This window comes from Leopardus geoffroyi, chromosome C1 (assembly GCF_018350155.1).
Source record: "Leopardus geoffroyi isolate Oge1 chromosome C1, O.geoffroyi_Oge1_pat1.0, whole genome shotgun sequence".
NCBI classification, from domain to species: Eukaryota; Metazoa; Chordata; class Mammalia; order Carnivora; family Felidae; genus Leopardus; species Leopardus geoffroyi.
Genome location: NC_059328.1, coordinates 210,344,735 through 210,357,021, shown reverse-complemented (window position 1 = coordinate 210,357,021; position 12,287 = coordinate 210,344,735). Strand labels below are relative to the sequence as shown.

At 47.9% G+C, this 12,287-nt stretch overlaps 1 protein-coding gene across 5 annotated transcripts in view; it reads right to left on the bottom strand.

Moving 5' to 3' along the window:
- Positions 1–606: 606 nt before the first annotated feature.
- The window catches only part of RHBDD1 (rhomboid domain containing 1), a 134,260-nt gene continuing 122,579 nt past the window's right edge, over positions 607–12,287 (bottom strand). For 4 of the 5 annotated variants that reach the window (XM_045481505.1, XM_045481506.1, XM_045481503.1 and 1 more), the window contains one exon: positions 607–966. In XM_045481505.1, coding sequence (XP_045337461.1) covers positions 872–966 — 95 coding nt within the window. In that variant the 3' untranslated portion in view covers positions 607–871. The remainder of the gene's footprint in view (positions 967–12,287) is intronic. The other variant, XR_006713196.1, reaches the window with a different exon arrangement.

Sequence of the window (12,287 nt, the reverse complement as noted above, 5' to 3'; positions counted from 1 at the left end):
CAAGCGGCTGTTACAGTGGCCATTTAAAAGGCACTTTTATGGGGGAAAAATGCTTCCTCAAAAGGGCTTTCTCAGTGACCAGCCCACCAAATGACTGCTTTACTTGGCCGGTAGCACCTGCTGCTGCTTGGCTGGCTGGTTAACTAACCCAAGTGACGTCTCTGGGAACCTATCCTCTCGCTGGACAGGCCGCTGTGCGCCCCCAACGTCAGTGCCACCTGATGTCTAACGGAGTGTGTAGGTGGCGTCCCCGAGGTCTGACCCAGGCCTTTTCAGCCCGACGTTCTCTAAAGACAGAGCAATGGAAGAACAAGTCAAGTACGCTGTCAACGCCACCCGCACGTGGGCCCCCAAGAGGCCGAGGTGCTCGGGCAAGGGCGAGCGGACAACACACTCTTACAGCAGCCAAGTCATCGCGGCCACGTGTCAGGAGGCCGAGGCATGGCTTCTCTCTTCCCGCCAAGCCCCGCACTGGGCACGCCGGACAGAAGGGGGGGGGCCTGACCTTCCACGCTGCTGAAAGTCACAGTCTTCAAAACCGGAACGAGGCAGAGGCACCGCCGGGCTGGCCACACCAGGAGGGAGTGTGGGAAGCGGTCCCTGCCTGGAGGAATGGACCTTCCGCCTGTGACACAGGAGGAGGCCGGGAGAAGGGCCCAGAGAGCCGTGGGCTGCTTCCAGAAGTCTGGTTTCAAGACAAGTCAATCTGCTGGTGGATGGAGACCCACAGGGGCCACGGGGTGACGAGCCGAGGCAGATGTGAGACAAAGCTGTACTGTGCTTTTGGTTCAAGCAGGGGCTTGGGAAATGATGAGCCACACAGGCAATGATCACACAACTGGACCGCTTTTGCCCAGGATGCCCTGCCCCCTCAGTGGCTGTCAAATCTGTGAAGCCGCTTCCTCCTCATTTCTTCCTCTGGTGAGAGACGGAACCCGTAGGGCAGGGGACCCGGGGGGCTGTTTCCTGTAGTGAGAAAACACAAGGGAGACTCAAACACTGCCCATCCATTGTTCTGACATTTACAGGGTATTGCTTCCTAGGCTTTCAAGGGGGAGAGAAGACAGATGGCTGGGGTGTCATCTTTGTTTCAGCACGAAGCAGAAATGTAACAAACATATTTCAACTTCAGCTGTCAATACTACGTTTCAGCATCAAGTAAATCTTTTTAGTGGGGTCCAGTCTAGGAGTCTAATCCAGTCCTTTTGAAGATTCTTGACAAATCTCCCCATTTTCATTTTTTCTTCCATCATGCTTCATAATTTGCATCATCTAGCTTCTACAATGTCTCAAGGGCTTTATATTTTATTTTATTTTTATTTTATTTTATTTTTTCCATTTCATTTCGCTGTATTTTATTTTATTTTTTATGTCCAGAGGTAATTTGTCACTGTGTCTAACTTCCCCACCAAGTATGCTGATTAGTTTCTCTTCAGCAACCTTTGGGTACCCCCCTCTCCCTGCCTCTGCCCGGCTGCCTCCTGCAGCACCCTGCCACCTGCACCCCAGCCAGTGAGAATCAAGTCTGCGTGAAACACACAAACACCACTGAGCATCCAAGACCACACAGCAAGGGCCCGATTACCACGCTGGCCGATTATCTGGGATAGCAGACAAAAATGCAGGCTTAACATCTGAAAATCAAATGGAGGACCACGGAAATCATCAGTGCAAAAGGCTTTCTGCTCATTCTCTAAGACTGGCACCTTTTCCAAGGTGTTCCCAGGTAATATACATTGATATGACCATTGTGGAGCCCAAGATGAAAAAGAGTTGGAGAAAGCAGTGAGAAATTAACCTGCTCGCAAAGACAAATACTGTATGATGTCACTTACACGTGGAATCTGAAAAACTGAACTCCTAACCAGAGAGTACATGGCGGTTACCAAGGGCTGGGGGTGGAAGAAGTGAGGGTATAAACTTGTAGTGAGTAAATAAATCCTGGAGATCTCATGTACAGCACTGTGCCTGCAGTCAATATCACTGTATTGGAAACTTCCAAGTTGCTAAGAGGCTACATCAACTGTTCTCAACACAAAGAAGAACTGGTAAATATTGACACAATAAAAATGTTGGCTGATGCTACTGTTGTAATCATATTGCAATATATAAGTGTATTCAATCAACATGTTTTACACCTTAAGTTTTTTAAAAATAGTTTTTAATGTTTATTTATCTTTGAGGGAGAGAGAGTGCGAGCAGGGGAGGGGGCAGAGAGAGAGGGAGACACAGAATCCCACGCAGGCTCCAGGCTCTGAGCTGTCAGCACACAGCCCGACGTGGGGCTCAAACTCACGAACCGCGAGATCATGACCTGAGCCGAAGTTGGACGCTCAACTGACTGAGTCACCCAGGTACCCCTGCACACCTTAAATTTACACAATGCTGTACGTCAATAATATCTCAAAAAAAAGCTCCACAACAGGAATTTCAGCTGTCAAATGATGAGAAATTTTGAAACGGCAGTCAAAAGGTAACTTTTTTTTTTTTTTTTTCATTTTTTTGCTTCCCTAACACTTAGGCTTATCTGGTTCTCCCTTCCTTTTGAGACCATGGGAGAATTACCCCTCCTGGACACCCTGTGGCCATTCCTGACTAGAAAACCTAAATGTCAACTGGGCAGGCCTAGCTTCATACTCACTCCTGCTGGCCAAGCTCTACTCGAAGGCTTTTTGGTTCAGAGCAATATATGCCAATTTATCAACCTTCATTAAGGATGGCATTCAAACACAGTACAGGCTCATAAGACTTCCACCATAAAGAGTTCATGAAGTCTAGGGGCGCCTGGGTGACTCAGTTGGTTAAGCATCTGTGACTTGGGTCATAATCTCGTGGTTCATGGGTTCAAGCCCCGCATCAGGCTCTGTGCTGACAGTTCAGAGTCTGGAGCCTGTTTCGGATTCTGCGTCTCCCTCCCTGCCCCTCGCCTGCTCGCACACTCACTCTCTCTCTCTCTCTCAAAAATAAGCAAACATTAAAAAAGTTATTTAAAAAAAAAAGATGAAAAGTTTAACTGGATACGATTTTTGCTATATATGTATTTGAAAAGGAATTTTGTCTTTGTTTCCAAGTGGCAAATGCCTGACATTACAGAGAAACTCATGAATCCAATTACCACTAGGTTATTGCCTGAAACTGTTTCATGAGAGGAGATCCAAATCCTGCTTTCCCTTCAACAGTTGTTTGCAACAATAAGGCACTTGGGAGTGAAGGCCAGTAGTGACACCCCTACCAGCGCGGCGGGGAGCGAGCAGCAGAGCTGTGGGCGGGGTCAGGGGCAAGTTCAACGTGGCAGGTGGAGCCTGGGCCACTGGGCATGAGCCCGTGGAAGCGGCAGGAGTGCTTGGCCTCCCAAAGGGAATCATGGTGTCCAGAGCAGAAAGGTGGAGAGCTGAGGCTTCCATGGAGGGAGACGCAGGGAAGGGCTCAGAGCTGTAGGCCGTGGGGGCTCCTGGGGCCCGCAAAACGAGCAGCTCGCACACGTGCACTTGGGCTCCAGGGGCAGTCGGGGAGGGCGGGGCCGAGCCAACGGAAGTGCCGCGTAAGCAAGAAGAGAACTCCCATCAGGGGAACAAGGATCACTCTTCTGCTCCTAGAGCTTTTCTAAGGTGCCCTATTTCAGTCAGCTTTCACTCCCAGTTTCAGGACCCCAAGTTTACAGATGAGGAAACTGGCTCACAGAGTGTTGGGGACACACACGAGGTCACGTCTACCCACTTTCCCACTACCGCTACACCGGCTGTCACCTCTGACGCCATCCTGGTGAGCTCCTACCCAAACCCACGCAGACATGGGAGCTCCTCCCATTTGGAAATAGAAAAGGAAGGTCCAGCCTTGAGCCCTCAACTCCACACGACTCTGCTGTCACCACAGATATGACTACAAGGCTCCCACAGGGGCCCCTGAAATTCCTAACTTTCCAGGACCACCAGAGGGCCCGGATTGTAACAGTAAAACCCGGTTTGTAATCAGGCCCGATTTTATGGGTATTGAAAGCCTGTGCTTTGGGCCAGCAAGGCCTCTGCTATCCATTCAAGTCTCAGCTAAGCTTCGTCTTCCACCCCCTGCTTTTCATTTACTCTTAAAACTGTTTCTGTGTTTCTAGAGTTTCCACTTATGTCATATGGTCTTTTACTTCTCTCCACAGCCTCCACGGGGCTCTACAAGGCATTTCTCAAAGGGTCTTAGAAATGTTTACAATATGTACTTACATTTTTTAAGTGTATTTATTTATTTTGAGAGAGACAGAGGGAGAGGAAGGGGCAGAGAGAGAGAGAGAGAGGGATAAAGAGAGAGAGAGAGAGAGGGAGAGAGAGAGAATCCCAAGCGGGCTCTGCACTGATGCAGGGCTCGAACCCACAAACTTCGAGATCACGACCTGAGCCGAAACCAAGAGTCACATGCTCAACCAACTGAGCCAGCCAGGTGCCCCTGTACCATTTGTTAAGCGCTTGGCAAAGGTGTGGACGGGCCTCAGCTGGGTGGTGGGAGAAGGTACAGCCCCCATCCCCGGGGACGTGATGGGAAAGGTGTTCGTAGGATGTCATCGGATGCTTCCAGCCCTCCCTGGAACCGGAGGGGACACCCCAGGCCAGTCTCCACTTTGCAGGTTCTAGTAGGCTCCTTTGTGAGGGGAGGCTGCTCAAACAGGTGATGGCTGGGTCCCTTCCAAGACTGTGAGGTCTGACCACCAGGGACGAAATCCCGACTCCTCCACTCATAGCTACACATCCCGGAGCAAGCTGGTTATCTTCACTAGGCCTTCGCTCCCCTATCCATAAAATAGGAATAAAGAGGGATTCCTTTGCTGGGCTGTCGAGAGGCAAGAAAAGAAATGCTACAAATAAAATGCTTAGCTGAGCCCCAGGCACGCAGGCAGTGCCTGATGAGTGCTGGTTGTTATAATTTTTCATCTCTACCACCATCATGAGTCACGTGCCACATGTCTACTTGTTAGTATCGTTAAGTAACTTGGTGGAAGACACAAAATAAAATGATTTCTTAAAAGACAGTGCCCAATTCTATTGGAGGCCCGTTTGGCAGCATTTTGTATAAAATGTGGAGTTGCTGCTTACTAAATATTTGCCTTCTAAGAAACAGATACAAAAAGGAAAAAGGTAATTAACAACCTCCAGTTAACAGCATCTTTTGTAACAACAGAGGAGACTTTTCAGTCCCTGGGAAAGCTGGCGGGCCCAGCCAAGACCTCCTTCTTTTCTGCCGAGTTAAATCACGCACTGAACATTTACAGGCCTGGGTGAGACAGCCTTGCTCTGGTGAACTTGGTACAGAGTATTAGTATTTATGAGCCCTGCCTCCGTGTCCTTGTAAATGGAGGTCAGCCCTCAATGTTACTCAGAGAAACAGCGAGCATGCTTCAAAGAACCTCAGGAACAGTGCCCCGTTTAAGATGATTTAGCTCAATTATAGCACCAGTAGTGAGATCATAAGATTTATTGATTCATGGTTCTTGATGGAAAAATTTTCAGTTCTCTACCCTTATGTATAATGCAGTAACTTCTGCAATTACATCCAGATAAGAATTGCTAAAAAGAGCACCATGAGTTGATGGCCATTTTCCCTCCCGTGCGCCATCCCTGTAAATAGAGATGTTTAATTTGCTGGTATTCACAGATCCTGCCCATGATCTGATGAGCACACTGTACGATTCAGTGAAATTAGACTGATGTGAGTCACAGGATGGCGTATCTTTCCCTTACAGTAGGGAGCTAAAGAGGCAATCACTTAAAAAAAAAAAAAAAACAAAAAACCCAACAACAACCAGGAAACCTCTAAATAAATCACCAGTGTTCTCAGGGATTTCTATTGTCAAATGAGGGCAGCAGCATGGGATCCACATGGTCTCTTTTAAGGTTACTTTATTAGAATTCCATGAATTACAAAGCTTCCAAAATGCCTTCTGAAAGGACGGTTGCTAAGTCATTTACTGACAACGACCAACAAGGCTGGAAGAAATCCTAACAATTTGGCAAGACATTCTCTGAAAAGGGGAGATACTTAAGGACATAAGACCACTTTACTTTTTGAGTCACTAATTATAATACATATCTATCTGTCTGTCTGTCTGTCTATCTCTTTAAAAAGAGTCTGAAGTTCACCTAAAACCTCATAACTCCATACAAATGGAAGCATCATCATGGTTTACAAGTAAGGTAACACTTAGAAGTGACTTGAGAGGGAAAATATTCCCATTTCTACTCCTCAACCAATCGAGTCAGCCACAGTGGGGATTTCTTGGTTTTGAACTTCTATCTGGAATCTCAAAATGAGAAGCTTTGAAATGGAGATCCACTCAATGGCTACTTTGCCTCTCTGACCTGAAGTCAGTTAATTTTGGAAATCTTTAGGGCTACAACAGACTTACAATAAACAGGCTATAATTCAGTGAGCAAGTCAAGTAACCTAAAATATTGGGTCTACTAGGTCAGGTCTAGTGTTTCTTCCAATATAGACAATGTACAGTCTGACCTCTGGAACAGAAAGTTCCGGAGACAAGAAACATCTGTTGGGCCATTACTAAATGCTCACCCTTCTTATTCTCCCTCCTTTTTAAAAAGTGCACAGCTTGATTAGTTTTCATGAACTGAACATGTGGGACCAATATCTAGATCAAAATACAGACCACTTCTGGGGCACCTGAAGTTAAACGTCCAACTTCAGCTCACATCATGATCTCATGGTTCGTGAGTTGGAGCCCCACACTGGGCTCGGCGCTGACAGCTCGGAGCCTGGAGCCTGCTTCAGATTCCGGGTCTCCCCCTCTCTCTGCCCCACCCCAGCTGTGCTCTGTCTCTGTCTCTCAAAAAGGAATAAACGTTAAAAAAAAATACAGAACATTTCCGACACTCGTCAATCTCTGCATGTGCCCTTTTAAGTCACTGCTCCCAACTAAAGAGAACCCATAACCCTGATTTCTGACCAGTGGAGACTCCTTTATTTTCATGCATAAATGGATTCATACTATGTAACCTTTGTGAGTGGTTTCCTTTTATGTTTGTGATCCACACTGTGTATGTGGTTTTTATTCTACCTGTGCCCCCAAGTGGAACTTCCCTATTTATAGACAGAGGAACTGAGGCTTAGAGATTTCAAGTAACTTGCCAAGACTATACAGCTGGGTCAGTGGCAGAGTCAGGACTCCATCCCAGGAAGGCCCCTTTCTACTCTGCTCTAGATTTGACGTGTGTGAGTGTTTTCCTTAATCCCAAACCAGACTCTGTAAACCTGAACAATACTATTGCCTTAATCGTGACTTGGAGACAGGATCTGAAGTCTGCCTCTGCCTTGGACAAGACTCAGTGTAAACAGTAACCACTCTTGGGTTATTGAAGGGACCTGGGATTAGGATCTCCTTTGACGAGGTATCGTTTTAGCAACGGGCCCAACCGCAAAGGGCAGCCTTGGTAGTTCACCATCAAGTAATATACACAAGAGAACAGTTTGTAACTTCTTACACAAACAGTTTTCGATGCACTTTCTACCTCACTGCTCTGGAGGAGCATCAAGGGAGGAAGGAGAGGCTGAGCGTCCACCTGTCATTAGCAGTCACTGGCATATGACACTTTTCAACTTGAGTGTAGCTGACACGTGATGTTAGACTAGTTCCAGGTGTACGACCTAGTGATTCAACAGTCCTGTCCATGATGCTGTGCTCACCACAGTGGAGCCCCCGTCTGTCACCATACCACGCTATTACAATACTATCCGTATTGTGACTACCAGTCACTACCAGTGACTATATTCCCTGTGTTGTGCCTTTTAGCCTCATGACGTGCTCATCCCGTAACAGGAAGCCTGTATCTCCCACTCCCTGTCACCCATGTGCCCATCCCCCCCCCCCCCCCCCCCCCCCCCCCCCCCCCGGCAACCAGCAACTTGTTCTCTGTATTTATGGGTCTGTTTCTGCTTTTGGTCTATTCAGTTACTTTTTAGATTCCACACATAAGTGAAATCATATGTCTTTCTCTGACTTATTTCACTTAGTGCAATGCCCTGTGTAGGTCCATCCATGTTGTCACAAATGGCAAGACCTCAGCCTTTTTTTTTTTTTTATGGCTAACACTCCATTATGTATTTAAATTTTTAAAAAATATTTATTCATTTTTGAGGGACAGAGAGACAGAGCGTGAGCAGGGAGAGAGAGAGGGAGACAGAATCCGAAGCGGGCTCCAGGCTCCGTGCTGTCAGCACAGAGCCCGATGCAGGGCTCAAACTCACAGACCACGAAATCATGACCTGAGCTGAAGTCGGATGCTTAACCGACTGAGCCACCCAGGCGCCCATAACACTCCATTATATATTATATCACATCTCCTTTATCCATTTGTCTATTGACGGACACTTGGGTTGTTCATGGAATTTTTGTTTAAACAAATGAATGTGAATTTTAATACTAAAAAACTTTCCTCTTTTTAAGATCTGTCTTAAATCCTTTGAAAATTCCATCACTGTCTCAACACTTTATCATGAGATTTTCATGACACTAACGATGATTTTCAAACACTTTTTTCATACATTTAATGATGCTTTAGAATGTTCCAAACTTTCCTTGATCTAAAGTGTTTCTTTGACCAAAATGCCATTTGGTCAGCAGTCTGTAGGTACCTCCGTTTAGCCATCCTATCAGCTGATTCTGGAAATTGAGAAGAGGTTGACTATGTCTAAGAATATCTGTATACTTCAGGACTGTATCCCCCCCCCCCCAATTCAAAACCATGTAGGGTTATTCACTGGACAAATATGTACAAACTCTTGGAAAACTAAACACAGGGCTCCCTGAGGGCAGAGGTCTCTCACTTCTGCATTCGCATTGCCTAGCACAGATGAGGGGCCCGACGTGTCTGGTTGGGGTGACAGAAACCACACGTGGGTCTTGTCTTGAGACACAGGTGGGAGAACACGCTTTACAGCCGACAAAAAGGAACCGAAGGTAGGACTTCCCATCTGTGCGGAAGGAGCGCGTTCTGATAAAAAACGTAGGTACGTGAGCAGGGAGAGGCTAGGAAAAAGATGAAGACCCTTCGGGAAATGAAAACTCCACAGTCTTCTCAGAAGCTCCGGGGCCAGCGTGTCCACTTGGCCTCAGGGGGCGGCTGCCGACAGGACATTTCTGATGGAGATTCCACACCCGTGTGCAGAGGGGGCAGCTGCTGAGCTCGCCCCACCAGGCCTGCATCTCTGCCGGACCCCGCTCTGGGGACCCTCAGGGGCGTCACAGGATTGCCCAGGTCCAGATGGCTCTCTGCTCCAGGCTCTGGACTCCTCAGCCCTTTGTCAGCCTGACCCTCTGGCCTTTCTCTCTTGGGCGGGGGCTCACCAGTGGGGAGACCCACAGGCAGGAAGGGGCTTCTAGTGGCTTCTTCAGAGCCCGGATACAAGTCCTTCTGCCAACTCCTCATGCTTCTTGATCTTTTTTTTTTTTTTTTTTTTAATTTTCATAACTTTTAATTTCATTATTTAAAAAAGGAGAGGACAGGGGTACCTGGGTGGCTCAGTCGGTTAAGAGTCCGACTTCGGCTCAGGTCATGATCTCATAGTTAGTGGGTTCGAGCCCCACCATTGGGCTCTGTGCTGACAGCTTGGAGCCCGGAGCCTGCTTCGGATTCTGTGTCTCCCTCTTTCTCTGCCCCTCCCCCACTCATGCTCTGTGTGTCTCTCAAAAATAAATAAACATTAAAACATTTTTTAAAAAAGGACAGTAGGTAAAAGAATAAACTATAGTAAATTGAGCTTGACAAGATAAAAAACTGCCTCCTCCCGAGACACATAGAGTTCTGGCCCCACTTGCCTGCCACTTGCTATGACCTTCACCCTAAAGAGTGGCCGTGGTGTTTTCCCTTCCTGGCTTTCAGCAGCCCCAGCCCTGTGAGCACAGTTACCACCCCACAGCAACCGACTGGCCACTGAAGGTGGAAGTCACCGTCGGGGTCCCGGCCCTTCAACGGGGCCAATGCAAGATGTCTGGACAAAGCCAGACGGTCTCGGAGACACCACTCACTGGAGAGTTGCCCAGTATGCTGCTGTGGTCCTTAAACACTAGTGAACATCATAAAGGAAAACTGGTTAAAAACACAGATTACGAGATCCCACTGGTAGAGATTCTTGTGCTGGAGCCCAAGAAGCTGCATTTTAATGAGCACCCAAGTGATTCTGTTGCAGGCGGTGTATCAAATCACTGAGAACTGCCGTGGGAAAAAAAAGATGCTTCACCAGACCTGGGCTCACATCCTGACCCTGCCAGGACCTTGGACAAGTCATTCCCCAGGCCCCCCCACACCCCCCAGCCCCTGCTCCCAACCCTCCAGGTGTTGGGCTCATCTGTGCCATGAAGGTGCTGGGCTAGACATTTTGCCCCCCTGCACAGAGATGCCATGACTTGTCCGGTTCCCAGTGAGACATCAGGCTGGCTGGGCTAAGACTGCAATGGGAGACACCAGCCACCGGCCTTTACTGCCTGCAGCCCGGGTGGCTCACTCTGGAGGATCCCGCCTGCCCTGCTGGCCGGCCTGTCGGTGACTTCTGGCATCTGGACACACAACTGGCCGTGCTATGCTCCTTGACAATGTCCTCCAGCTCAGCGGGTCTATCTCGGTGCCCCTCCACTCTGACATTTTAATTTTCAGTAAACTTTTTTATTTTGGAACAGTTTTACATTTGCAGCAAAGTTACAAAGATAACAGAGATGATTCAATTCCCCTAATGTTAACAGCTTACGTTATGACAGTATCGTGGTCAAAGGTAAGGGATCATTTATAGGGATGGGTGCATTACTACGAACTAAATTGCAGGTTTCACTTGGATTTTTACCAGTTTTCCCACTAATTTCCTTTTTCTGTACTAGGATCCGTTTGGAACATTTAGTTGTCATGTCTCCTTAGCCTCTTCTGGCCTGTGGCAACTTCTCCATCTTTTCTTGCTTCTTATGACCTTGACCATCTTGAGGAAGTCCAGCCAGGTAGCCTGTAGAATGTCCCTCAGTTGGGTTTGTCTTATGTTTTTCCTCATGCTTAGACTGAGGTTATGGATCTTAAGAAGAAGTCACAGAGGTCAAGTACTCTTCCCATCCTGTCATAGCCGGGGCTCCTGCTATCAACATGACTAGCCACTGGGGGGGGGGGGGGCGGGTAACCTTGAGTACTTGGTTAAGTAGTGTTTGCCACATTCCTCCACTTTTTAAACTTGTCTGATGAGTTCCGAGGGAATAAAGCTTTGAGTCTCTCCAGGAATGACCAGGATAAAATGGAAGAAGTGGGTACTTCAAGGAGGCTTGGCCACCTGTTGGGGAATGACTGGATAGGGTGGGGGTCGTCCCTGACCTTCACTGGGCCCCAGGTCCCTGGATTCCAGGTGAAGGGGCTCCAACACTGGTGTGAATGTATGAATCACCACGAGGGCTGGAGAGAGTTTCCGATTCTGTAGGCTTGGCATGGAGCCCAGGCCATTGTATTTTTAATGAGCTCCCAGGTGATTCGGACCTACAGTAGCTCTGGGGAACCAATGAGCTACAGCTTAGATTTTTCTTTCAACTAAAAATATCCACCTTGGGTTTGCTTCCAGTTTTTACACTTGCCAGCAGGTGGACCCAGAGGCCTGTGACACGGAGTCCACTGAAGAAAACTAGGGCAAATTCCAGTCAACAAAGCATTCCGCCTCGTAAGCAGAACTGGGGTTATTTTGAAACAGATGGGCTCTACAGAGGCTGCCGCACTGAATATTATGGAGCTGTTTATTGTCTAGATGGTCTGGATTATCTGCCAGCATCTAGCAGTTTCTCTGTCACATCAGACTTCTTCCAGAGCAGAGGAGGAGACGGACGAGGCACTCAGAGAGGGTTAGACGTGGTTATGGACGTGGATGCGGAGTTGGATATTTTAACCGGCTCTAGACTCAGAATCCACTCTTGCTACTGTGCTTACTGCTTTGCATCACGGAGGGCTTTTTACTGCAAGGGTCTGTATCCCCCTAACTCCAGGTTAGAAGAGGTAAACAAACACAATCTGTGGGAATAAGACAACCTTGGATGCAGTGATACTAAAAACGACTTATTTTAAAACCTAACCAAAGCGGTAATGTTTCCCGGTCCACACTGTCACCCCAACGCCACTTATACTTGCCCCCAGTCTTCTTTCCTTCTGCCCCCTCTCCTTGTACCGCCCCAGCAGAATAGCAGGAGGGAGGAAGTGAGATAAACAAGGGCCATACGACTGTGCCTGATGCAGCGGTTCCGCGCGTGCAGGGCCAGGACTTATAAACGGAGTGTTCTGTGA